The following is a 25,906-nucleotide window of genomic DNA, read 5'->3' as shown; positions in this document are numbered from 1 at the left end:
TCCTGCTGGCTGCAAAAGTTCGAAGGGAGAAGAGCCTCGCGGCAGCGGCAGCAGGGAGAGCAAACAATCCGCGTCTCCTTGGCAACGGAACGCTCTCCTCTCTCCCCCCCCTTCCCTTCCTCGCGCTCCAGTCGCTGAGAGGAGTCAGCGCCGGCGGAGGGAGGCAGAAAAGAGAGCGGCGATTTAGTAGGTGGGGCCGGGGAGCGCCTCGCGCCGCAGAGGCGAGGCTTGGTGAGGCGAGCGCCTTTTCCTGCGCGGTTTCTCCCCGCCCCCCTTTTGCCATATCCCCATCCAATCAGGGACGGGCTGCTGCTGCCCCTGTAAGGGTCAACTGTCCCTGTGAAGTCTTAGGAGACAGGAAAGGGGGGCACCCCGGCGCCGTTTCCCCCTCCCCCTGCTTCTGTTTTTTTGGGGAGCGGGGGAAGAGGGTGGAAATCCTGGGGTCCCCCACCAGGGCGGGAGGGTTGGGAAGCCTAGTCCCTGGCCACTGAGGCCCTTAAAGATTAGAACCAGCACCTTGAACTGGATCTGGAACTTGCATAGTACTGAATGTTCGCCCTCAGAGGCATCACAGACAGCAGAGGCGCTGCTGCGTTCTGTGCCAGCTGCAGCTTCCAGATCAGGCCCATGTAGAGTGAGGTACAATAGTCTAATCTGGAAGTGACCATTGCATGGATCACCGTAGCTAAGTCATGGGAGGAAAAATAGTTGTTGAACCTGCCAAAGATTTAAAAACAGGCTGATTTGGCAACTGCAGTGACCTGGACCTCCACTAACACTGAGGCATCCACTATCACCCCTAGACTTTGGACCCCAGATGCTGGCATCAGTGACACCCAGAGCCAGGAGCCGGATTCCCCCATCTGGACCCCCATTGTCAGGTACAGAACCTCAGTCATTGATGGATTCAACTTCAGCCGGCTCTGCTACAACCAAGCAGCCACAGCCTTCAACGCCTGGTCCAAAATATCTGAAGTTGCAGTCGGCCAGCTGGTCATTTTGTAGAAAAATAGGTGGTGGAGCTCATCCAGGGATTGTTATGCAGCTGCAATACTATTCAAGGACAAGGAGGTGGAACTCTCAGAAGGAGGAAGTGGAACTCTCAGAAAGGTTCAGGAGCTGCGCTCCTATGAGCTCCCACTGAATCTGAGGCCTGCCCTTAACAGCCCAGAAAGGACTTCAGCTGATTTTTATGATAGGGCCCCAGTAATGGCACATACTTTCTTCTCTAAGGGATGTAAGCCTGCTTCAGTTTTGTGTCCCCAGGTATAGAGCTCAGAGACCTGGAAGGTTCTCAGTTCCTTAAGGTGAGAACTGGATAGGTTCAGTAATTCCTTGAGCTTGTGATCAATCCAGCTCTTGATTGACATTGTGACATGTAGCATAAGATACCAGCGGGGCTTAAAAATGGATTTGACATTTGACTGCACACAAATCCTGGCCGCTGTCTCATGCAGGGTGTGAAGTTCTGTGTAGGAAGAGGCAGTTGCCAAATCAAACCAGACAATGAGCAGTAATAAAGTTTGGGAGAAAATGGGCTTAACTCTGGAGAAATGCCCCCACCTGAGAATTAACCCCAGCATTTTAGCACTCTGTCCATGTGCTTGACTCATGTCCATGGCTGTGAGAGCTGGACCATAACGAAGGCCGAGCGCAGAAGAATAGATGCTTTTAAGCTGTGGTGCTGGAGAAGACTCTTGAGAGTCCCTTGGACTGCAAGGAGATCATATCAGTCAGTCTTAAGGGAAATTAACCCTGACTGTTCCCTGGAATTCAGAAGCTGAAGCTCAAATACTTTGGCCACCAAATAATAATAATAATTTTATTTTTATATCCCGCCCTCCCCCGCCAAAGGGAGCACTCACTGGAGAAGATCCTGACGCTGGGAAAGAAGAAGGGGACAGCAAAAGATGACATGGCTCGACAACGTTACTGATGTAATAAACACAAATTTGAGCAAACTTTGGAGGATGGCAGAAGACAGGAGCGCCTGGCATGACTTTGTCCAAGGGGTCGCAAAGAGTCGGACTCAACTGTGTGACTGAACAACAGCAACCACCATGCGCTTGAATCCAGCTGCAAATCTTTAGCTGGCCCAAAGGAGGCAACTGGGGGAAGGAGCCCTCCAGATGCAAGCACAGAGCATTCCCTTGGCTAAAAGGCTAATGGCTCTGACCCACCAGCTCCCACCTTACTGGCTGATGATACTCAAAGGGAGAGAGAAGGAAATGGCCACATTTTCAAGACACAAAGAAGACACTTCCTGTCTGGCATCTTGCTCTTGACTTGGAAGCACAAGCCACAAAGGTTTTGCTGAAGGATTCCCTGTTGTCCTCGTGGCAAGGGGCAATGGAGAGAAGTCCCACTCCCAGCCATCAGGACAAAGACAGTGAAGAACAATAAACCAATGCAGCTTCAAGGAAGGCTAGCTGGTGCAATTTAAACATTGTTTTGCATGGGTGTTGAGTGTGGAGAAAGAGGACTGTGTTTTCACCAGCTCGTCCATCCCTCAATCAACTGGAATGGTTGAACAGACTAGGTTTGCTCTTTTTATGCATTTATTAAATGTTACTTATACCTTTGAATGCTGTAAGTGGAAACAGATCCCACCTCTTTGGCTATTGCTATTTGAAGTGTGCTATAGGAGAGGAGCAGTGAGTAAACTTGCTGTCCCTGGAGTGTGACAGCTTGAAATGGCAAAATCTGATTAGGTCTTCCCTGCCGCCCTAGCTTGCCGGAGTGAAGTGGGAGGCAGGGCAGTTAGGCAGAGGTATAAGGTATAGAATGCCAGCAGACATGCAGTTCCGTTCAGCAGCAAGGAAGTGCCCCAGCCCTTTTTTTGCACTGCCAGGCAGGGGGAGAGAGGGCTGGAATTGAATAAGGACAGCCATTGGGTTTTCTGCCCTTCTGGAAAGCAACCTGAAGGATTATGTTGGTGATGAGTCCATTCTATCACATGCTTGTTATGCATAAACAATGATAAACAATTAGGTTGAAGCAATAAAAGTAGAAAACGGGAATCAAAATATGTTTCTCATTCTCTACACACAAAGGGTTTTCTGGTTTCTTACCCAAGAAAACTTAGAGACCCAAGGGAGCTAATAGATTTTGAAAAATAAGTACTAGTAATATTAGGTGGCTCCGTAGCCCTTGCTATTAGATCTGGAAAAGAAGGGGGGGATGTCATGAGCAAAAATGACAGAAATGAATTAGATCCAGTTGCCTGGCATTGTGTACTTCATGAGATCTTTCTTCTCTGTGAGCTTGCAAATTTCATTTTTCATTTCATTTTATTCGATTTATATCCCGCCCTCCCCACCGAGGCGGCTCAGGGCTGTCCCTTGAAGATGGTTCAACAATGGCATCTGTCTCCTTGGAAACCATCCAAAACTTACCAGAGTTCGCCTGGCAAATGGTAGAGCTGTTCTAAGGAAGATACTGGGTTTTAGCACGTGTGGAAGCTCTGTGATCGAGTGCAGGCCTTCAGGGAAATGGAAACTGGAGCGATATTAGAAGTGTTGTTAAAGATTGAGCTGTCCTGTAGAGCCGAAGCTGAAATGATGCAATAGTGGTTATGTGGGAAGAATGTCCTTGTGCATCATTTCCTTTCCCCCTTGCACTGGTTTTGCTTCATCAGACTGCCCTGAGAGCCATGATGGACTCTGTTTGTGAAGTAACGGGTTTGCAGCGGAGCCCGCAGTGGCTCCCTGAGGCTGTCTGAGGCATCTCTGATAGCACAAGGGAAACAACATTGCAGCCACACTTCTTCTACTGGCTGGATATTGGGGAATACTTATTTGGGGCGGGGGCCACAGTGGAAGGGCTTCTAGTGTCCTGGCCCCACTGATGGGCCTCCTGATGGTGCCTGGTTTGTTGGCCACTGTGTAACACAGAGTGTTGGACTGAATGGGCCATTGTCCTGATCTAACACGGCTTCTCATGTTTTTGTGGTAAGAGTTTTTCAGCAGTGGAATCAGCTGCCTAGGAAGGTGGTGAGCTCCCCCTCACTGGCAGTCTTGAAGCAGTGGCTGGACAAACTTGTCAGGGATGCTGTAGGCTGATCCTGCATAGAGCAGGGAGTGGGACTGGATGGCCTCTATGGCCCCTTCCAACTCTCTGATTTTGTGACCTGTATCCACTGACCTGTGACTGTGACTGGGCGGCACAAAATTCTAACCAAATGTCTGACGCAAAGTCCTTCTGTCTTCCTCCCACAAACCCCATAGCTTTGTGACATGTGAAGTGGCCACTTTCTTGGACTGGTTTGCCAAGAATACTGCAAAGCCACAAAGAATAACTTGGAGTTCTTCCATGGGGGCAGAAGAAAAACCAAAACCTGGGAAAAGCAAATGGGAATATTTCCCAGTTTGGGGCTCCTTTCATTCCTTTCATTATATGCCAAACCCTGCAGATGTTTTCTGTACAGATGCAGAGCGGCTTTGCACATCTAAGAAGGTATGGTTCCTGGCCCAGAACCCTACTTCTTAGAATCTAACGATGTTACACAAGGAATGGGTTTACTCAGGTCTTGTCCAATGCTCTGGGCATTCTATGCTCCATCTTCGTTCCTAGGGATTTGTGTGTGTTTGTGTGTGTGTGTGTGTGTGGACTTTTCATCAGGATAGGGGGCCAGGGAGGGGCAGAAGACAAAGGGCATTGAGAAGACTTTTGAACAGATAGCAGAATCTATAGTCTGTGTTATACTTCATGCAGATTGTGACCAAATGGTTAAATTGCTGGCAGTTGGCTAGTTTTAAAATGGCTGCTGTTTGTAGTCCTAGAGTTCAAAATGTCCTCTTTCTCTGACCATACAAGGCCCAGCAGCCCTTGGGCCTAAAAAGTGTGGGAAAAGGAGAACTTCCCCAAGGGTTGGGGTGTCCTCTATATATGCTCCTGTCCAACCAGACAGTCTTCAATCTACTGAAGAGTAGGAGAGGCTCCTCCTGTGGAAGGGTTGTGCAGGGTGGCCAGGCCACAGATGTGGGGAGCCCTGCGAGTCAGTAGACAAAATCAAGGCTTTCAGCTGCAACCAGTCTGGGGTAGACTGGAGGTTTCCCTGCCATCTCTAGAGAGAGGCAAAGGAGAGCTGGAGGCCTGTTGGAGAAGAAAACCTATCCCAGGGCTGTCAAACATGTGCCTAGGGGCTGAATGAGGCCTGTGAGCAACTGACTATCATCTGCTTCCTTCTCCCTCCTTTGCTTCCCTTTGCATCACAACTTGCTTTGCCAGGCTTGCTCAATCCCACAGGAGGTACAGGGATCAGCTCCTCCCTTGGGGAGGAAGTGAGGGAAGGAGAGCTAGCTTTGCCAAGCTCTCTCAGTTGCACAGCAGAGCTATTGAGCCAAGCCTCTCTTCCTTCTGTTGGCTGAGGCTCAACAAGCCAGTGAGGTGGATTAGGCTAAGTCTGTGTATTTGTCTGTGTCCTTTATAAAGTATATCTCCTCTACCTGGCATTACATTTTATGATACAAATGGCCCAGCCCAAAAATATTGTTTTTATAAGAACATAAGAGAAGCCATGTTGGATCAGGTCAGTGGCCCATCCAGTCCAATACTGTGTGTCACACAGTGGCCAACCTCCCCCCCAAAAAAACCCAACCAGGTGCCACCAGGAGGCCCATAAGTGGGGCCATGACACTAGAAGCGGTCCCACTGTTTCTCCCCCCAAGCACTGAGAATACAGAGTATCCCTGGGAATTATTAGGAAGGAAACACAGTTCCATCAGTACGCTGTGGCTAATAGCCATTGATGGATCTCTGCTCCAGATGTTTATCCAACCTTCTCTTGAAGCCATCTATGCTTGTAGCCACCACCTCCTGTGGCAGTGAATTCCATGTGTTAATCACCCTTTGGGTGAAGGACTTCCTTTTATCCTAAGTTAGCTGAGTTGCTAAGAATAAAGAACCGCCATCTATAATACGATCACGGAACTATTTAAACTGGCAGAACCAGCGCCAAACAATTTTATTGCTGCCAGATATATTTAATGTAATTTGAATTATGTATTTTAACTTAATCAACTGGTTTTTATGTTTAATTTCTTTTTAATTGTTAAATTTAAAGTTTTATCTATTTATGTTAACTGTGTGAAATGTTGTTAGCCACCCTGAGCCGCCTTGGCGGGGAGGGCGGGATATAAATAAAATCTATTATTATTATTATCCGTTCTAATCCGACTGCTCAGCAATTCATGGGGTGCCCAAGAGTTCTTGTATTGTGAGAAAAGGAGAAAAGGACTCTTTCTCTACCTTCTCTATCCCATGCATAATCATGTAAACCTCTATCACATCATCCCTCAGTTGACGTTTCTCCAATCTAAAGAGCCCCATACATTTTAACCTTTCTTCATAGGGAAAGTGTTCCAATCCTTTAATTGTTCTAGTTGCCCTTTTCTGGACTTTTTCCAATGCTATAACATCTTTTTTGATATGTGGTGACCAGAATTGTACACAGTATTCCAAATGAGACCGCACCATCGATTTATACAGGGGCATTATGATACTGGCTGATTTGTTTTCAATTCTCTTCCTAATAATTCCCAGCATGGCGTTGGCCTTTTTTATTGCAGTCGCACACTGCCTTGACATTTTCAGTGTGTTCTCTACCACGACCCCAAGATCTCTCTCTTGGTCAGTCTCTGCCAGTTCATGTCAGATCTGGTCCTCATACCAAATGAGTTAGACACCCCGCCCTATCCTGTGCAGCAGCCTCCCAGTTAGGGAAGTGTGTAGGGGTAGAGGACTGCGTTTGATTTATGCCCTGCTGGTCCACAGCGTGGGGTTTCTTATCCTAGAAATTTAACTGTTTCCTATTAATAGGGTCAAAAAGTTGAATAAATCCTGATATTATTGGAGTTGTGCTCTGACCACTTAGTCTTCCTTGCTCTGCATGTTATCAGGAAAGGGGGAATCTGGAAAGGGAAAGGAGAGGTCCCTTTTTTCTTTTTGGGGGGACACTAGCTCTCCAGCATCACCCCAAATATTTGGGATTTCACCTCCAAACAAAGAGATTCGGCCAGGGGGGGGGGACAGCAGTGAGTGGTGGCAGAGAATTAAGGAAAGGTTACACCCCTCAGGGGGTGGGGTAGGGGCGGAATGGGACTTGCAAGCCACAGACGGGCAGCACAGTTGCAAGGACTGAGGTCAGGCACTCCCTTCGCCACACAGATAGCCAGAGTGAAAGGACAGGTGCTGTTTTCAATCTCTACCTGGAAGCATCTATAAAAAAATGCTGAAAGATGCAAACGAGGAGCAAGAGTTTGCCTGCAGGTTAAAAATATTGCAGCAGGACTTCCGGGCTCCATCATCTTGGCTTCAGAGGTGTCCGCAGATCGTCCTCCTGCAGTACCTCTGAGTCTGGCTATTGGAGGGGTGTCACAGAAGTGATGCCCCCATAGGAAAGCCCTGGAGGAGCTTTTTCTTCAGTATGGGACTTTTACGGGGAGAGAGGGGTTCAGCGGCAGCTACCCCTGTTCTTCCTGTGTGTCCTGAGGCTCTGCAGCCATGAATAGCTGGTGCACCAGCAGAAAAAGAATGCCCAACCACTTTCTTGCTTTCGTTTTCTCCAGTACGCCTTTGATGTAGCATCTTTCTATTCCTAATGTGACGATTCTACTTGACAAGTAGGTGACTTTCCAGTTCTGCTGCCTAATGGGTCACTTTACATAACAATGAGAGACTAGCTCAAAAGAAGAGAAATGAGGCCTCAGAAAGTTACGAGCAGTTTTAAGTATTAGTAACTATTTAAATTGGATTGAATACTACTAAAATTGACCTGGATTATAATTGGACATACACTAAAGAGATTATTATTAGGCTGCAATATGATCTGAAGATAAAGGAGATATATTCTAGAGAGATCTGTCTCTATCGCCTGACTGTATTTGAAAGGATAACATTTGAAATCTCAGCCGGAGCTGTCGTGGAATGTGAATTAGCAGGAGCTTGAAGCTACTTTACAATTTTAATTAAGAGACTGAGTTTGCTGTCAGAGAAAAATGGCACTGCCTAGTGAAATGTCTTATAAAAAGATAACTTTTCAAATATCTTATCTCTGAAACAGGATCGTGGCTCATTTATGCAGCTTATTAAAGAGCAAATGAGTTGTTTTATGCTGAAAGCTAGCGAAATTGCAAACCTACAGGAGTTGAGTGCCAACGAGAGTCTGCTGACATCTGTGGAATCGGAATTGGAAAGTGATATGTTCTGAAACAAACAAAGGAAAACCAAAATGGTCTCCTATGTCGCATTAAAACAAGACCGGAAATTAAGATCCACTGAAGTCATGCTGAGAGGGAAAAATGGTGTTGAATTCTTCCTCCCACTGTTGAGGGGGCAGGCCACATTGAGAAGAGAAAAGGTACACTCTGATCAACAAATTAAGATGTGGAAAGCTTTCCGGAAGAAGGATCTTGAATTTTTTTTTTTTCATTTTTGTGGATGGTTGGATATGGAACCCTGATTAAGAAGTGGCATGTGATTTCAAAAGGCAAACTGTGATTAAATAGGCTGTAACATGGATGCAGAAATTAAAGGAACTCGAAAGCTTTTAATTTTGGGGAAGAAGGATTCCTGAATTTTGATTTATTTTTTTTTGTGGGTAAACAAACATACAACTATTAATAATGAATAGATAACCAATTTTAAAAGAATAAGGGAGATCTTAAAGAAGTAAGAGAGTTGGTAAAATTGTAATTATATAGTCAATTTGAATTAATGCTAAAGAGTGGAGATAACATTTCTTTATATAGTAGTTGTATTTATAGTATGCTTATTTAGTGAAAATGTTCATACTGATGTAAGAGCTGGATTAACGGTTGAAAAGGCAGATAGCACAATTGTTTTGTAACATGGTAGATTTGTTTCTAACAAGCCTCTTTGGAGAAACTGTTTAGACTGAGAAAGATACACGATTAAGTTGTATCATGTAATTTGTTAAGGATAAAGATATGAATTTTATGTGCTTGTTTTAATAAGGATTTTGTTAAACCAACAATCTAATTTGTGCCTATAATAGGGTTAAGTTAAATTAGACAAAATTGGTGTTGAGATAGTTTTGAAATTTTTTTAACTTTATATACTTACTTATGTTTAAGAAGAATTGTTTAGATTCATATTGCTACTACTAGTTTATTAAAAAAATTGGTAATGAAAGAAAAGAAGGTAAAATATATGGAGATCTTTGTACTTGCAAGTAGAATGATTTGAGTATTCTATTGGGAGGTAGAATTATAATTGATATATTTGTACTTCTTTTTGTTTCTGTTTTCCCCATTCTATCAATGCCCCTTTCCCCCTTTTTATGTATTCTCTGCATTGCTTTTTTCTTTTGTAGTTTAAATCAATAAAAAATTATAAAATTGAAAAAAAATATTGCAGCAGATCCCAAAATCCAGTTGTTAGAAAGATTCCCGTGCAGCTCATGTAACAAGTCTGAGCTCATCAGGTTCTTGGTGCAGCAATGGAGGAAGCCTGCAGACATACACAAAGCGGTTGGAAGAGAAAACACTTCATGCAACAAGTGCTGACCTGTTTCAAGATCACCAGAAACCACGGGGAAGAAGAAGTATGTCAAGAAGAAGCTGACTTTCAGACAGGGCTGGGCCCAGGGCGCATGGTGCCCAAGGCAGGCCCACCACCCTCCTCTGTGGCACTGCTCCCCTCCGCAGTGCAGTGCCCCACCGCCCGCATAGTGAGGGAGGAGAGCGGGGAAGCGTGTGCGAGAGTGAGAAAGCTGGTGCCCGAGTGGGGAAGGCAGCAGGAGAGTAAGAAAGCTGGCACAAGAGTGGGGAAGTCAGCGCACGAGCAGGGAAGGCAGTGCGAGAGCAAAAAAGGTAGCAGGTGAGTGAGAAAGGCGGCTTGAGAGCAAGAAAGGTGGCAGAAAAGTGGGGAAGGCCTCTGCAAGTCACACGAGGGGTGCCCAGTTTAGCTCCCACCAGGGCTCTCAGATGCTTCTGCATGGATTACATACTTACGCTATGCCTTGGATCTGTACATGAAATGCCATGCCCCATGGCTGTTAAATGTGGAGTCACACAAGATTGACTGACATAAGCAAACTCAGAAGTCCCCTTGGACAGAATGTGCCCCCTGCCTTGCTTTGTGGCAGGATATGAGCTTGTGTAAGTCACTTCTTCAGATACTCACAAGAGCTCCTCCCCTGCAGCCACAAATGTTGTTCCTCTTGAAGGTGCTACTGGGCTTTTGCTCTTTTCTCTTGCAACAGATAGAGTAACATGGCTGGCTACCCATCTGGACTTAAAGATGACAAGCACTGCTGTATTTCTGAAGCAGTTTGCTTTTGGAGACTACAGCACCCTGTGGTGAAATGAGATGTCACCCCCACGATCTAGGTAAGAATTTTCTCTTTCTTTGTAAATGCAGGGTTTACACTCTGTACATTCTCGGGGTAAGCTCAAAATAGCTTTACATGTAAACCGGGTAAAGGTCAAGGTAGTCCCCTGCGCAAGCACCGAGTTATTACTGACCCATGGAGTGATGTCACATCATGACGTTTTCATGGCAGACTTTTTACCGGGTGGGGGGTACTCATTTTACAGACCTTGGAAGGCTGAGCCAACCTGGAGCCAGAGTGGGGAGAAAAAGCACGAGGGAGCCTCAGAAGAAGCCAAAGAGGGCTGAGAGACCTCGCCTGCTGCTCCTTCCAAAGAGAGACAGGAGGCCGGGCGTGTGCAGTGTGCAGAAGCAGCACGGCCCTTATTGGGGTTCCACAGCCCTCGGGAGGGTCCTGCCCCAAGGGCCGAAGAAGACCACAAAACCCCTTGCTCCCCTCACCCCTGCCTGCAACAGACAAGTGGGGCTACCCCTCCAAAAGCAAAGGTGCCTTTTTACAAGCATGCCCTGCTCCAGATGGCACAGGCTAGCCTAACCTCAGATCTCAGAAGGTGAGCAGGGATGGCCATGGTTAGTGCGTGGAGGAGAGACCAGCAGCAAGGGAGTGTCCACCAGGGTCACTCGCCACCACCACCCAGAGGCAGGCAACAGCAATCGACATGCAGAAATTCAGCCGGTTTCTGCCAGCAGCTCCGTCCACCATTACCATTTGCAGAAGCACAGCCCCCTCTAGTGTCCTGAACAGACATTGCATTGTGCCACTTTTTGGTTCAGGAATAGGCTGTACTGAATTTCCACCCACAACTTTTTCCACAAAAGGAGACCAGGCAGCACGTTTCCTGAAAGTGATTCCTTCAGCTGTTGAGCATTTAAAAGTCTCCAAAAGATCAGCCCAGTTGCATTTGTCCTCCAGGCTGTTGCAGTCCTGGAAAATCCACCCTCTTTCCCCCACTCCCTATTCACACTTTCCCAGGGTGTGGTGGGGGGAGCAGGTGCTCCAGTGGCCTCCTCCGCCAACTGGTTGCCAGGAGGAATGTGTAGACCCCACAGAAGCCCTCTGTTGCACAGCGTGGGAGGGCAATTCAAGCCCCAGCTCACCAGGTGCAGTTTTCTGAAAACCCTAGAAGTCTTCCACAGAACCCAGTAAGTCTTGGGGGGCACCCAAGGTGAGGCTGCAAGCAAACACCTTTGCAGCATTCCTTTGGGAAACCACAGGTCTTGAGGGGGCAGCAGAGCAAGAAAGACTTCCCCTCCTCAAAAGAGGTGCCAGGTGGAGAGGAGGGGATCCAGAGGCCTGATTGTCTAAGCAAAGGCTGCCCTGGCCACAGGTATAGAGTTTGTAATGCATTACCCAAAGGCCCAGGTGACTGGTTAGAAAATGCCTCTACTGATGCCCTGACATGACGGGCAGGTGAATAGCATGGGTGGTGATGTCCTGGGATGATGATGAAGAGGAGGAGGGGATTGGATTTGCACCCTGTCCCTCACCAACCAAAGTGGCTTCCAATCTCCTTCCCCTTCCTACAACAGACACCCTGTGAGGTAGGTGGGGCTGTGAGAGAGCTCTGAGAGAACTGTTCTTGAGCAGAACAGCTCTGCGAGAACTTGTGGCTGATCCAAGGTCACCCCAGCAGGTGCCTGTGGAGGAGTGGGGAATCAAACCCATATAAGAGCCTGAACATTTAACCACTACACCAAACTGGCTCTCTGGCTGATGTTTGGACAACACGTGATGATGAGCCACCCGGGGGTCAGTGTGTGGGACCCCTTTCTGTCCCCATGTTAGGACAAAGAAATGAGGCGACCGATAATCTGGCCTTCCTGCTCAGGCATCTTCTCAGGGCTTTTGGAGAGCTGGCGTTAGGATTACAGGTGGGATTGGTTCTGCACATGACCTAACTGGATGGAAGTCACAGACTCCTTTCCAGGGGGACAAGAACTCCTGCTCTAATGCCCTGCAGCTTCAGGGAGCCACGGTTAGGAAAAGGGCTTGAAGATGAAGGAACCCTTCTCTGATGGGCTGAAGTGAGAGTCATACTGGCAGCACAAGCTGTAGGCTCCAGGGTGCGGGGGGGGGGACCCAACAATGGGATGCCTGGAAACAGACCCCCACCCTTTGCACGGAGCTGGATACAGCTGTCACTGCCTGCGTCAGGCGTTAGCCTTCAGCTGCTGGTGAAGGCCGGCTTGAGTGGAAAACAGGAGGACATGTTGAGTGGGTGCCACGGATGGGTCAAGGCTGTTCCTTCCACATGACCGATGGCTGTTCCAAGGAGCAATGCAAATTCTAGATGTGGGGCCCTTCAGAGGAAGGTGCAGTCTTGGCTTCCGGACCTCAGCAACCTGGCCAAAGAAGGCGCTCCACATCCAGAGGGGAAAGTGCAGCCAGACTGGGCCCTGCAGTAGCGTGCTAGGGACCCCTGAAATCTCCCCCCAAAAGAATTTCAAAAAGAGTCCCTGCTAGGCTGTGTGGCCATTGAAGTGCCAGGCCCCTCAGGGTGGTTTCCTCTCCAGCCTTGGAGCTGAGGGAAGGCCTGCAGGCCCTCTAGATAGGGACATGGCACAGCATCAACCCCTTCTGTCCCTGGGGCCTGGCCTCTGCAGAAGAAACGAGCAGCCAACAGGCCTGGGGGCAAGGCGTCTCCACCTGGGGAGTCCTGCACCTGGTTCACCTGCTGAGCCAGTCAGCTTGGAGGCTCCTGGGCTCTGGAATCTGTTAGGAGTTCGGCGCCTCTTGGTGGAGAGGGAGAGAGACTGCCTGTTTACTTGGGACAAGTCTTATTGTCTGACCTCTCCCAAGTAAACAGTTGAGCAAACTGACCACTCAGTTGAGCAAAGTTTACTGATGGAAGCACTTCTTAAGCGGGAGCAGGTCTCCTTGGGCTGTTGGAAGGCTACTGAAAGGATGGTTGGATCCACCCCATGGTCAAGGCATGGCCGGAGAAGAGTCTGGCCAGTGGATATTTCCTGCCCTGGACATGGCTGCTGCAGACTCCTGGACTCCAAACTCCCTCAGCCGCGGACTCCAGTCAGGGATGGAAGCCAGTGTTAAGCATTCTGTCCCTGGGGGCACCACCTGACATCCTCACAGAGAGTTTGACCTTCACATTTCATTTCACTATGATCTTGGATTGGAAGGGGAGAAGATCCCACCACAAGGAGTCTTGTGTGGAACTTCTTCCATTACACAGAACGGATCCAGGAGATCACTGGATCTGGCAGGCAAGCAAAGGTGTGAGGTCTGCTGAACTGACTTCAGGATCCACCCCTAGGCCAGTGGCCAAATCTGTCATCATCACTCTATGACTACATAAGGGACTGTTGGCTCTACGTACTTCCTGGTCCTTCCTTCTTCTCCCAAAGGCATCCTGTCCTTGCCTCCAAAATGCGGCTCCCCACTGAAGAGATGTGACCAAAATGAGTGGAAAGGGTGAAGGGCACCCCGGGCTTCTCTTAGCCTCCGATGGTGCCAGGAAGGACAACAAGGACAGTAGCAGGAGGCAAGTCTTTATTGGTGCGTGTGCGTGCACAGAACCTGACTCTCAGATTCAAAGGCAGGAGGTGGGGGATCTGAGAAATAAGAATATGGGAGGCAGTTATGATCTCAATGCAGAGGATGTGTGTGCAGTTTTAGGCAGAAGTGGGAGGGGGTGAGGCCAGTAGCACCTCTGCTGGGAATGAGGCAAGGAGCGTCGGGCACAGAAGGATGCAGCCGAGGAGGGGTCGGTGGGACTGCAAGCAGTCTGCATAACAGCCCCCCCATTCCACCCCCATGGAGAGCTGCAGAAGGGAGGGTCAGTCTGCAGCCAGAGCCTTCCTGGCTGGGAAGAGAGGGGTGCGCTTGCCATTAAGTAAGGTGTGCTAGCCTAGGCCTCATTCCCATCAGTACCCCTGTTCACCCACACCGGCCCTGAGAGCGGGCGCTGCTGCAGTGAATGGGGTCGCTTCCCTTGGCACCCCAGCATCTGTCGGACTGCCTGGAGAAGCTGGTCGTGGTCACTTTCCATTCGGGCCAAGCGATGCTCCTGCAAGAGAGACGGGCAGGCCTCAGAAATGGCAAGCAGCTGGGTCGACTTGGGGGGGGGGAAGCCAAGCACAGAGGAGGGGAATGGGACCAATCAAAAGTAGTAATAAGTATTTGAGTGCCCCCCAATTCTGATCCCCCCTATTTTTCCCGCCAATACAAACTAAAATATACTTAGGAAAAGGAAATGCAGCAGACTGTAATTTCATCTCTAACCCTTGGAATGTAAAATTACCATCTTCATACAACTTTTAAAGGTCATAATAAATGTCTTAAGCAGTACAGCAAAAGCTGCTTCCACGTGGAGATTTGCCCCTGCTGCAGGGCCCACCCACCGGCTGCTTAAACCAGTCTGTGCACGACTGACTCCTTCTCTGTGGTGCTTTTTCTCTGAGGGAGACAGGGAACTGTGGGGAGCAGGAGGCACGCACCCATCTGGTGGGAGGGGAAGGGATGCACGAGGGGAGCCTTTTCCCCCCAATATAAAAAAGTTTATTGTCCAAACATCACATACAATATAATCGTTTAACAGCAATTATATAGACAATCACCATACACCATAACCACCACCCACCCAACCAAAACCGTCTCTCCCCACATGTTCCCCAGAGAGTACTGAGATCGGGATCTCAAAATCTGCTTGTTATCCCCGGGCCAAAGGAGGCCCGCCTGCAATCCACCAGGGACAGGGCCTTCTCCATAACGGCTCCTTTCTGGTGGAACCAACTGCCGGAAGAGGTGAGGGCCCTGCGGGACCTTGGTCAGTTCCGCAGGGCCTGTAAGACAGCCCTCTTCCGGCTGGCCTATAATAACTGGCATTGGAAGCTGAGTGTAGTTCTGATAGACCGCCGTTATATGTTTTATTATTCTACTGTTTTAACTGTGTAAGTTGTTTTAAATTCAAATTATGTTAGATTTTTAAGTGTTGTGAGCTGCCCTGAGCCACTTCGGTGGGAAGGGCGGGATATAAATAAACTTGAACTTGAACAAAACCAGGAGCTTAAGGTGCGTTCCCATAACACAGCCTTTTAACGGGCACCCCCCCTCCCGTTTCCTGCCATCACAGGGCAGTTCAAGAGGGAGGGGGAAAGGGAGGAGAAAGGGGTGAGGGTTCTGGACTATGGGCAGAGGGGGGTCCCTGTTGCCCCCTATGCCCCTTCTCATCTCCCCCCCCCCCACCCCCGTGTGGAGGCAGCCGCAGCTCTACCTTTTATATGCTTAAAGAAGTAAATTTGAAACCAATTTGGACACAAGTATTGCATATGTTTCAGTTCTAGAGATTTCGGTGGCTGTGCCTGATGCTCCAGAGGAGTTCTCCATCCGTTCCCCACCCCCACGTGGACCTGCAGGGGGACTTGCTCTTACCAGCTCTTGGGCCCTTTCTTCAGTGCTTTGGAGTGTCCCTCGGTCCTTCTTCCAGCTGCTCTCCACAGCTGACAGTCTGCAACAGAACAGAAGGGGGGGGTCAACTCCACTTTCCCACCCCCAGCCAGGGGCCCACTGGCTGCATCTTTTGCCAACCAGAAAGGAGATGCTGACATGCATGGAGTTTATGGTAAAGAAGCCCCCCACACACACCCACTCACCTGTCCCCTTTGACAGTCACACTACAACCAGGGCTCTGTCCTTCCTGGTTGTGAACTGGCAACACCCCCCCCCCCCCCCCCAGCCACATACCACATTTGCCTGTCCCAAATGGCAGATGGGCTGGACTGGAGGCTCACTGGGGTGGTGGGGGCGGGGGGCGGGGAGATGATTCCATGGAGCTCTGGATGTTCTCTGCCCTGGGCTCAGAGGAGATGGAGCCCTTCACAACAGCTCAGCCTAATCAGAAACTATCCCTGCCAGTTCATGCACTGGGGCAATGCAGTGGGAAGGAACTTGGCAGAGAAACCGAGAGGCTCAGGGCCCTGTTTCCCCCCTATCCCCCCCTCCCCCCACAGAAGGACTTGGGTCACTCTCTTCCAAGTGGAGGGCAAGAAGAGGCTGGAGGAGGGAGACCCTGTCCAGAGAGAGATGCCTCTTCTTCTTCTTCCCCTCCTCCCTTCCAGGGCCCAAGTGGGTCGCTGCAACCTGAAGGTTCCTTCCTCAGGGCCTGCTCCGCTCTGCTTCTAAGGAGACATCCATAACTAAGGCTTGGGCCAGAGGCAGTGCGGGATTCAAGAAACACCAAGGAGCCAGTGGCTCTAGGCTCCCTGAGAAGGGTTCGGGGGGGGGGGTGTGTCCTCCTGGAGTCTCTGACCTGCTCTTGAGCTGTGCCAAGCAGCTCTCTGTGTCTTCCAGCCTCTTGCAGAGCACCTCTCCTTGCTCCTGAAGCTGGGCCTGCACCTCCATGAGGCCTCGATTCTGGGCAGCCAGCCTCTCCACCTGCTCCTCACAAAGCCGCTGCTTCTCCTTGGCTGAGGTCAGCTCACTCCGCATCTCTCCCATCCATCTCCTGCACTGTTGGGGATGCAAAAGGGCCTCTGTTAGGCCAGCAGCAGCAGGTCCTCCACAAAACATTGCCAGGGCCAGAGAGGCTGCTGCAGGAACCCCAGGCAGAAGAGGTGAGGAGGGGCTCCGAGCGCTCTCTCGTTCTGCGGATGACTTGGAGCCGGCCAGAGAAGGGGGTGAGTGTCATTTGGCAAGGGGGGGCTCTCCTGCTCTGGTCCATGCTGAAAAGAAAGCCCCAATTTTGCTGCTGGGAAATATGTGTGTGGGGGGACATATTTGCATTAAAGGCCTCTCTCTCTTGAGAGTGAAGTAGCAGAGCTTCCAAAAGCCTGAACTACAAACCAGGATGTGCCTGTCTCAATTTCCCCCTCTGCTGAGGCAGCCGTGGGGCTCCAGCCTTCAGGTCTTTACTGGCATGGGTATCGGCATGCTTGCCCCTGCAGGTGGCCATTTCAGGTCAATCCCCTCTTTCCTCATGGTCTCAGAGTGGGAGCTTCAGGGATTGCTGACTTGGCTGGAGGAGGAGGGCCTGGGGGCCAGCAGGGACTCAAACCTAACCCTATTGAAGCAAAACACCCCGCCCCCTGCCCCTCTTCTCCCTTCTGCCTCCAGCCAGAGGGGTGTCGGGCCAAGGAAGCCCTTGGGCTGCACAGGGCTCCTACCACCCTACAGGGACCATGGGCTCCAGGACTTCTTTTTGCCCCAGGGAGACTGTTCATGGTGAGGCTATTGAGGGTTCTGGCAGTGTGGGCATTTGCTGCACTCCACAACTGCTTCCCTACTTCATCAGGTCCTTTTAATGCCCCCCCCCCCCCATAGGCCCAGATGCACCTGCTGAGTCTTCACAACCATTTCCCTTTAGCTGGGAATTTGGAAGCAAAACTTGACTGAAAGAGCTGGGGCAGGGAGGCTAGCTTGCACAGAGAGAGTCAGGGAGGTTGGGGGCAAAGAGAACAGCCCCTCCAACTTGCCCATCTGTTCCCCCCACCCGCAAAAGTCCCCCACATCCAAATCTGACTGGAGGGAAACCTGAGTGTAGAACACACACACACGCACAGAGCTGTGTTTCGCTTGTGGTGGCGGCTGCAAGCATAGCCAACTTCAAGAGTGGATTGGATAAACATCTGGAGCAGAGGTCCATCAGTGGCTATTAGCCACAGGGTATTGATGGAACTCTCAGTCTGGGGCAGGGATGCTCTGAATTCTTGGTGCTTGGGGGGAGAAACAGTGAGAGGGCTTTAGTGTCCTGGCCCCACTAATGGACCTCCTGATGGCACCTGGGTTTCTTGGCCATTGTGTGACGCAGAGTGTTGGACTGGATGGGCCATTGGCCTGATCCAACATGGCTTCTCTTATGTTCTTATGTGACACAGAGTGTTGGACTGGATGGGCCATTGGCCTGATCCAACATGGCTTCTCTTATGTTCTTATGTGACGCAGAGTGTTGGACTGGATGGGCCATTGGCCTGATCCAACATGGCTTCTCTTATGTTCTTATGTGACACAGAGTGTTGGACTGGATGGGCCATTGGCCTGATCCAACATGGCTTCTCTTATGTTCTTATGTGACACAGAGTGTTGGACTGGATGGGCCATTAGCCTGATCCAACAGGGCTTCTCTTATGTTCTTATGTGACGCAGAGTGTTGGACTGGATGGGCCATTGGCCTGATCCAACATGGCTTCTCTTATGTTCTTATATGGAGCAGAGGTCCATCAGTGGCTGTTAGCCACAGCATATTGTTGGAACTCTCTGCCTGGGGCAGTGATGCTCTGTATTCTTGGTGCTTGGGGGGAGAAACAGTGGGAGGGCTTCTAGTGTCCTGGCCCCACTGATGGACCTCCTGATGGCACCTGGGTTTTTTGGTCACTGTGTGACACAGAGTGTTGGACTGGATGGGCCATTGGCCTGATCCAAAATGGCTTCTCTTAGGTTCTTATGTTAGTAACCCACATGGCTCTGCCTGGAAGGTGGAAGAGGTCACCAGAGTGCTGCAGGATGAAGAAGTCCCACCCATTTCACAGAGTTGTTCACAAAATCAAGGGCATCTTTGGCATTCCAGTCCCCGGCAGGCAGCCTCCCTTCAGGCCTATGGTGGCAAGAGACAGCCCCAGCTCCCCCGGCTGCCCTTCTCTGGGGCTCCAGAGGATAAGAGCTGCCCCTCAGCAGAACATGCAAAGATGTTCACAGACGCTGCATGGAAGTTGGGTTGCCTACTGTTGGGGGGGGCATAGTCCTGTCCATTGGACAGAGGCCTAAAGTGTGGAAATGGGCTGCAGAAGTGCAAGCTGCAAATTAAGATATCAAAATGGGCGTTTGAGAAAGAACTTGGCTGGATTTTTCAGTTGACTTACGAGGAAGCTGCAGGAGCAGCGGAACGCAATCAAATCCGGGGTTTGCGTGAAGGCTAGAATTTGTCCTTCAGAAGTCAACAAACAACGGAGGGACTCCTGTGGAACTTTATTTTTGAGTCATTGTACTCATTTTGAAAACTCTGTGACTGTGTGGGGTCCTCCTTGGAATATTGTTTTGAGACTGTTGTTTTCTATTTCTATTTATACTGTATGAATGTATGCCCACTGTTGTAGGCTGTTCATTTCATTATAATAGAACTTTATTTACACCAGTTAAGAGTATTTGTGCACAATATTTTGTATTTTTGTATTTTTGTATTTCATATATTGTGCTGCCACTGTTCTTTTGCAGTGTCACCCAGAAGGCTGCTGCCCCTTTGTTACCTTTGCCCTGCGCTGGGGCCCAGCTGCACAGAAACGGGCACTGGCGTTCCCTTCTGGATGGCACCCAGGATGGTGGGCAGAGGCTGCAGGCTCTCCCGGGTCCCCTGAGTGGCAACAGAGCAGACGTTGGTCCCTGTGAAGAAGTGCTGCTGCGGGAGGGAGGGAGGGAGGCATCTTTCACATCTGTGGGGGGGGGGAGGAAGGGGAGAGGCCAGCCTGGCCAGATGGGCGGGGGGTGGGGGGGTGGGCTTGGAGAACAGGAGGCCATGCGCACCACCACTTCTCAGCAGCTCTGCCCATTTGTATCTCTGTGGGTTTTTAAGAGTCTGCATGGATCCCTCATGCCTCCCTTCCTGCATTCCCAGCCATCTTGCTGTAATCCCTTTAAAGCCTAACTGGAGATACAGCGGAAGACAGAAGTCCAAAAAGACAAGAGGGTTGACTGACTCAGAATATGTAGCATGACAATCTTTGCGCATTAGGGAATGAGAAACTTTAATCTTTCCTGCTTCTCAAGTAGCAAAAATTAAGATACTTGTGCTAAAGTGTTTAGCAGGTAAAGGCTGCAGCAGCCTGCAGTCCTCTCTCAAGTATTGAGCATATTTGTAGTTTTGCTTGTAAAGGCACGTTTGCTTTCAAATTCCACAACTATGCCAAATATCACATTATGCTAATAGAAATAATTTTAGAACAATATGAATTTCAGCTTGGTAAGAAAGAATTGCATATATTCTGATTTTTCTCGGGGGGGGATTATCTCTCCCACCCCCCCACCCCCGCTTCAACGTTTCTGGGAATTCTGTGACCTCACTGCTGTCGGTGATGTCATGCTGTCACTGGCCAATCAGCAGGTCTGCGTCACCCCCTCCCCCCATGGGAGCAGCACCTCTTCCAGGCTGGAGAAGATGTCCCAGAGCAGGGCGTGAAGGATGGAGAACTCCAGGGCCAGGTCAGTGGACTCCCCGTAGTCTGCGAAGGGGATGGCGTTGGAAGGACTCGAGGCGACCCGGCTGAGGAATGCTGCCATGGCGTCTGAGTGGCACTGCAGGAAGTCATTCATGAAGCTCATGTAGGCCTCCTTCTCCCCAAACCTGCCGGAAACAGAATGCCCCCCCCCGTTGCTGCCTGGTGGGGTGGGCACAGCTGCTGCTCAAAGAAGGGGTTAAGGGATTTGTTGATGTGAGCTTTCCGTGCCACTTCGCCACACTTATCTTCTCAAAGCAGATCAGGTCAAAAATCTGAAACAGTGAAGAAGTCTTCAAAACTTAACAGACCACAAACCAGGGCAAAGAAGTCACTGAAGCGGCCTTTAGCAAGTTAGGAGCCTGAATCTAAAGGTCACGGTAGAATAAAGCAGGGCTTTTGAAGCATATCTCTCTCTCTCTCTCTCGGAGAGAAGCCAGCCAGACTTGGGCATGGTGTGGAAGAGGAGAGGAAACATCTCTCTTTAGCCACACACGTTTCGCTGCTTGATGAATCATCAGTGAAGATTTAGGACATAACTTTGGCGTTCTTCTCTCTCCGCCTAAACTGCCTCATAGAATTGTTGTGATAGAAGCTGTTTTGGATACCCCAAGGAGAGAGTGGGGGGGGGGCGGTATAATTGAAATAAATAAATAAATAATAAAACAGCTGAAGATTGGGGTGAGGGGGGCAATAAAAGAAAGTTTGGTTGCTGAGTGGGAAGGAAAGAAGGAAGCAGGAGAGTGTGGGAGGGCTGCCTGGAGGAGAGAAAGGGGGAAAGAGTGTGGGGAAGTGAACAAAGAGAAAATGACCCCTGCAAGGGGGTTTTGCAGGTCTTGATGGTCCTTCTGGATCATAGAGTTGGAAGGGATCTCCAGGGTCCTCTAGTCCAACCCCCTGCACATGGCAGGAAACTCATCCTCGGTGACACCTGCTTCATGCCCAGATGATGGCAAAAAAACCTCCTGGATCTTTGGCAAAAATGGCCAGGAGAAAAATTGCTGCTTTACCCCAAAGTGCCAAACATCATTTCCCTGGGCATGTAGGAAAGGACATGAGAACTAAGCACTGATGCAGCCCTTCCTGCCCTCCTTATCATCTTTCACAGAACCAGCCTTGCTGTCAGATGGCCATCTAGCCTCTGCTGAAAAACCTCCAAGGAAGGAGAGCCCACCACCTCCCAAGGAGGAAGCCTCTTCCACTGAGGAACCGCTCCAAACTCACAAACACCTCCCCCTAAATTCACAGGATCCTCATTGCTGTCAGATGGCCATCTAGCCTCTGCTGAAAAACCTCCAAGGAAGGAGAGCTCACCACCTCCCAAGGAGGAAGCCTGTTCCACTGAGGAACCGCTCCAAACTCACAAATATCTCCCCCTAAATTCACAGGATCCTCATTGCTGTCAGGTGGCCATCCAGCCTCTGCTGAAAAACCTCCAAGGAAGGAGAGCCCACCACCTCCCAAGGAGGAAGCCTCTTCCACTGAGGAACCCCTCTAACGGTCAGGAATTCTTCCTAATGTTTAGCTGAAAATTCTTCTGATTTAATTTCCACCTGTTGGTTCTGATCCAACCTTCTGGGGCAACAGAAAACAACTCTGCACCATCCTCTCTCTATATGGCAACCCTTCAAGTACTTGAAGATGGGGCTCAGATCACTTTTCAGTCATCTCTTCTCCAGGTTAAACATATCCTTCAACCTTTCCTCCAAGGACTTGGTCTCCAGACCCAGAATACTCTAGGTGAGATCTAGCCAGAGCAGAGAAAGCAATGCTTTGTGTGATCTGGACACTCAACTTCTGTTGACACAGCCCAAAGCTGAATTTGTCTTTTTAGCCACTGCATCACACGGCTGACTCATGTTCGGCGTATGGCCCACTAAGACCCGAGATCCTTTTTGCACAGACTACTGCCAATAAAAGTCTTCCCCATCCTATAATAACGCATTGGATTTTTCCTACTTAAATAAAGAACTTTACATTTATCCCCATTAAAATTCATTGTATTTGTTTTAGCCCAATTTCCCAGCCTGTCAAGATCATCCTGATTCTGTCTTCTACTTCTCTGTCTTCTGTTTTTACCAACTTGTCAGCAGAGATAGTATGCTCCTTTTTGTCCATTGCATGGGAAACACCTCTGGGAACTGCTCCAAAGGGTTACACCTTCCGTTACTTTGTGCGTCACCTTCTGGGTGTTCTGTTTGTTTGAGGTAGAGCAAGAATGGCGTGCATGCCCAGGGAATGCCAGTTCCCTCCATCTGTAGGACAAGATGGGCAGCCGTGGTAGTCTGCCTGCAGCAATAGAACAGAGCCAGAGTTCTTCCAGGAGCAGCAAAGGCTGTGGCAGGGGGGGTGCTTTCGGGAGTCACTGCAGCCCTGCTTTGGGGTCTGGGAAGGGGACTCCTCCCCCTGCAGCCACAAACAGGCCCTCCTGGAAGAACTCTGGCTCTTCCCTACTGCCTTTATTTATGCCTGGGACTTCGGTGTCACACGAAGACTTTTTTAGAGAGAAGAGGAGACTGGATTTATACCACCCCCACCCCCTTCACTACCTGAAGGAGTCTGAGCGGCTTCCAATCTCCTTCCCCTCCCCCTCCCCACAACAGACCCCCTTGGAAGACAGGGCTGGGTCTAGGGGGGCAGAGGGGGCATTAGCCCCAGGTGGCACAGGGCACCACCAAATTGGGTGCCCCCCTAGGTGGGCAGGAGGGGGGAGAAAGATCAGCTGCTTTTGCCACCTTTCTGCAAGGGGTGGAGGAGGCAAAGGCAGCCCCTGCTGGGGTGTTTCAATGGGGAGGGGGAGGGGGATCGTAGGGAGGAGGCAAAGGCAGGCCTGCTGCTTCCCTCCCCATTTAAACACCCCGCTGGGAAGTTTGAATGGAGGGGAGGCAGATTGCCTACCTCCCATTTTTTGCATGTGGGCACCATTTTTTGGTTTTGCCCCCATTCAAAAAATGTATAGATCCGACCCTGCTGAAAGAACTTTCGACTAACTCAAGGTCACCCCAGCAGGTGCATGTGGAGGGAAAAACCAACCCAGTCCTCCCAGACTAGAGTCCGTGCTCCCAACCTCTACACCAAACTGGCTCTGAGAAAATTGGAGTCCACTTGCACCTTTAAGACCACCAAAGTTTGATTCCGCTTTCTTAGTTGAGCATATTTGGAGTTACGAAGTTATTTTAAAATAAAGGAGTATCGGCTGGGAAATGCAAGGTCTCCACACTTACATGGGGACGAGAAACAAACTGATTTCCCCTTCCTGTCCTGTGAGAAGAGACGGTCTGCCATGAACTGTTCCTTATCAGAGAGGTCTGTGCTATCTTGGGGCCAGCGCATTAAGAACATAAGAGAAGCCATATTGGATCAGGCCAATGGCCCATCTAGTCCAACACTCTGTGTCACAAAGTGGCCAAAAAAATTATATACACACACACACACACTGTGGCTAATAGCCACTGATGGACCTCTGCTCCATATTTTTATCTAAACCCCTCTTGAAGCTGTCTATGCTTGTAGCCGCCACCACCTCCTGTGGCAGTGAATTCCACATGTTAATCACCCTTTGGGTGAAGAAGTACCTCCTTTTATCCATTCTAACCCAACTGCTCAGCAATTTCATTGAAGCCCACGAGTTCTTGTATTGTGAGAAAGAGAGAAAAGTACTTCTTTCTCTACCTTCTCCATCCCATGCATAATCTTGTAAACCTCTATCATGTCACCCCGCAGTCGACGTTTCTCCAAGCTAAAGAGCCCCAAGCGTTTTAACCTTTCTTCATAGGGAAAGTCTTCTAAACCTTTAATCATTCTAGTTGCCCTTTTCTGCACCTTTTCCAACTTTATGATATTCTTTTTGAGGTGCGGTGACCAGAATTGCACACAGTGTTCCAAATGAGACCGCAGCATCGATTTTTACAGGGACATTATGATACTGGCTGATTTGTTTTCAGTTCCCTTCCTAATAATACCCAGCATGGCGTTGGCCTTTTTTATTGCAATCGCACACTGTCTTGACATTTTGTTTGTTAGCCATGCAGGCCTTCTCTTATACCTGTTTGTACCTTTCCCAACTTGTGGTATATATTTTAACTGAGCTTCTAGGATTGTAGTTTTAAATAGCCTCCAAGCTTCCCCAAGGGTTTTGACTGTATTTACCTTTCCTTTCAGTTTCCTCTTCACATGCCTCCTCATCTCAGAGAATTTACCCCTTTTAAAGTTAAACGTGGTTGTGCTGGACTTTTGGAGCAACTCTCTATTTATACAAATGGTGAAATCAATAACATTATGGTCACTGCTCCCAAGCGGTGCAATCACTTTTACATCTCTCACCAAGTCTTGGGCATTCCTTAGGACCAAATCCAGGATCGCCCCACTCCTGGTAGGTTCAGAGACCATCTGCTCCATAGCACAGTCATTGAGAGCATCTAGAAACTCACTCTCTTTCTCTCGACCAGAACACATATTGACCCAATCAATCTGCAGGTAGTTAAAATCACCTATGATGACATAGTCTAGCCACTATCTTTAAGCCTTCCATCATATTATAGTTGTCCTCTATCTTTTGATTTGGTGGGTGATAAGAATCTCCCATAGTTAAATTTCCTTTTGGGCCCTCTATTTCAACCCAAAGCATTTCTAGAAGGGAATCTAATTCTCTGACCTCAATCTTACTGGACCGTATGCCCTCTCTGACATACAGAGCCACCCCACCTCCAACACTTCCCTCCCTATCCTTCCGATATAACTTATATCCAGGAATCACCGTGTCCCACTGATTCTCCTTATTCCACCAAGTTTCTGAAATTCCCACAATGTCTATGTTTTCCTCCAACAGTAAACATTCCAACTCACCAATTTTACTTTGAAGACTTCTAGCATTTGTATACAAACATCTATAATTTCCCAGGCAAGTTATGCCTGCAACCTTCCTCCTGCTGCCTTGAGACTTTGGCAGACAGTCCTTACTGTTTGTCACCATCTCAGTGGACAACTCTGATCCATTACCCGGTAGAAAGGTAACAGCTTTAATTCAGCCCGAGAGACATGGTTTCCATGTGGTTTGGTTCAGGGGATGCCCCCTCACAAGGCGGCCTACTTGCCCTGAGCTGGGTAGCCCAGGCCAACCCGATCTCATCAGAACTCAGCAGGGTCGACTCTGGCAAGGACTTGGGTGGAATACCAGCAGTCAGGAGGCAGGGGCAGGCTTTATTCAGCCACCTCCCTGAATATCCTCCAGGCCCCCAGGAGGGGTCAGTCGCCAGAGGTTGGCATGACTTCCAGGTGCAGGCAGGCACACACACACACACAAAATACAAAGACAAGACGTTTAATGGATTGTGTCGCCTCTGCACTAGGTGGGGAGACTCAAGCCCCAGGAGTGCCCAGAGGATCCATTTAGTTT

General features: G+C 49.4%; 1 protein-coding gene across 1 annotated transcript in view; it reads right to left on the bottom strand.

Moving 5' to 3' along the window:
* Positions 1 to 14,219: 14,219 nt before the first annotated feature.
* Positions 14,220 to 25,906, bottom strand: part of RASAL3 (RAS protein activator like 3) — a 49,284-nt gene continuing 37,597 nt past the window's right edge. The window contains 5 exon segments of the mRNA XM_060253221.1: positions 14,220 to 14,378; positions 15,743 to 15,818; positions 16,620 to 16,814; positions 19,549 to 19,652; positions 20,435 to 20,639. Of these exon segments, the coding sequence (XP_060109204.1) occupies positions 14,220 to 14,378; positions 15,743 to 15,818; positions 16,620 to 16,814; positions 19,549 to 19,652; positions 20,435 to 20,639 (739 nt within the window).

Source organism: Heteronotia binoei, chromosome 13 (assembly GCF_032191835.1).
Source record: "Heteronotia binoei isolate CCM8104 ecotype False Entrance Well chromosome 13, APGP_CSIRO_Hbin_v1, whole genome shotgun sequence".
In the NCBI taxonomy this organism is placed as follows: Eukaryota; Metazoa; Chordata; class Lepidosauria; order Squamata; family Gekkonidae; genus Heteronotia; species Heteronotia binoei.
Note: the sequence above shows the minus strand (reverse complement) of the source record. Positions and strands in the feature narration are given on the sequence as shown.